Genomic DNA, 888 nt, shown 5'->3' with positions numbered 1-888 from the left:
ATATATATATATATATATATATATATATATATATATATATATATATATATATATATATATATATTTAGAGGCCCTGCTGTGTTGCTGCAGTTGAATTACCTGCATTTCTGGGGTTAAAGAAGTGGTCGTGTACCTCCTTACTGTAGCATCGGTGCTGCAGCTGCTGCAGCTGCTGCAGCTGCTGCTGCATCCCGCGGGAGTTTTGGCGGAATATGCTGATATATTTGGAGGGAATTAAAGAAAATATAAAACTGTTGGAGAGTTTCGAAGAAATCATCGTGAAAATGCAAAAAAAAACGAAAGAAAACGACAAACACCACACGTTGAATATGGGGTAAGCAGCACGAAGCAGCCACCTAAATACAAATATATAGAGGAAATATTAAAAGAAATAGTTTTTTTTTATCAATAAATTTTATTTAATTTACACAAAAGAAAATAAAAGTGATGAGATAAAGACCTCCTATTCGTGCAAGCGCCGGTGAGCTGCCTATACACCCCAGCGATCACCGAAGGAGAGAAGCAGCTTTCAGGGTATCTAGGGCCCAAAAGAATAAAATTTTTGTGTTTTTATGTTTTTCTCGATAATATTTTTCAAAGAATAATCCTTTTATTCAAATTTTTCGGATTTATTTCCCCTAAATGACCTATCCGCAGCAGCGCATGCAGTGTACCTGCAGCCGCAGCCCCGCGGCGTGATAGAATCCTTGTTTCTGTTGAATATATGAATTTTGTTCATAAATAATTATTTATATCAAAAAATAAATTTATTTTATAATATTTAATTTATAAATTTATTTTATTTAATATATTTATATAGCTGAATCTCCTCTCACACACCCCTCACCGCTGCATGCACGCACCGGTGGCGTTCATACTTCGTTTTGT

General features: G+C 34.8%; 1 protein-coding gene across 1 annotated transcript in view; it reads right to left on the bottom strand.

The window, feature by feature from the left end:
- The window catches only part of EMH_0059870 (nifU protein, putative), a gene marked incomplete at both ends in the record, with an annotated part of 1,705 nt that extends 1,515 nt beyond the window's left edge, over window positions 1–190 (bottom strand). The window contains one exon of the mRNA XM_013497725.1: window positions 100–190. Within this exon, the coding sequence (XP_013353179.1) occupies window positions 100–190 (91 nt within the window). The remainder of the gene's footprint in view (window positions 1–99) is intronic.
- Window positions 191–888: the final 698 nt, after the last annotated feature.

This window comes from Eimeria mitis, genomic scaffold, assembly GCF_000499745.2.
Source record: "Eimeria mitis Houghton genomic scaffold, Emh_scaff2882, whole genome shotgun sequence".
In the NCBI taxonomy this organism is placed as follows: Eukaryota; Apicomplexa; class Conoidasida; order Eucoccidiorida; family Eimeriidae; genus Eimeria; species Eimeria mitis.
The sequence above is the reverse complement of the archived record's forward strand: the minus strand, read 5'-3'. Positions and strand labels throughout refer to the sequence as shown.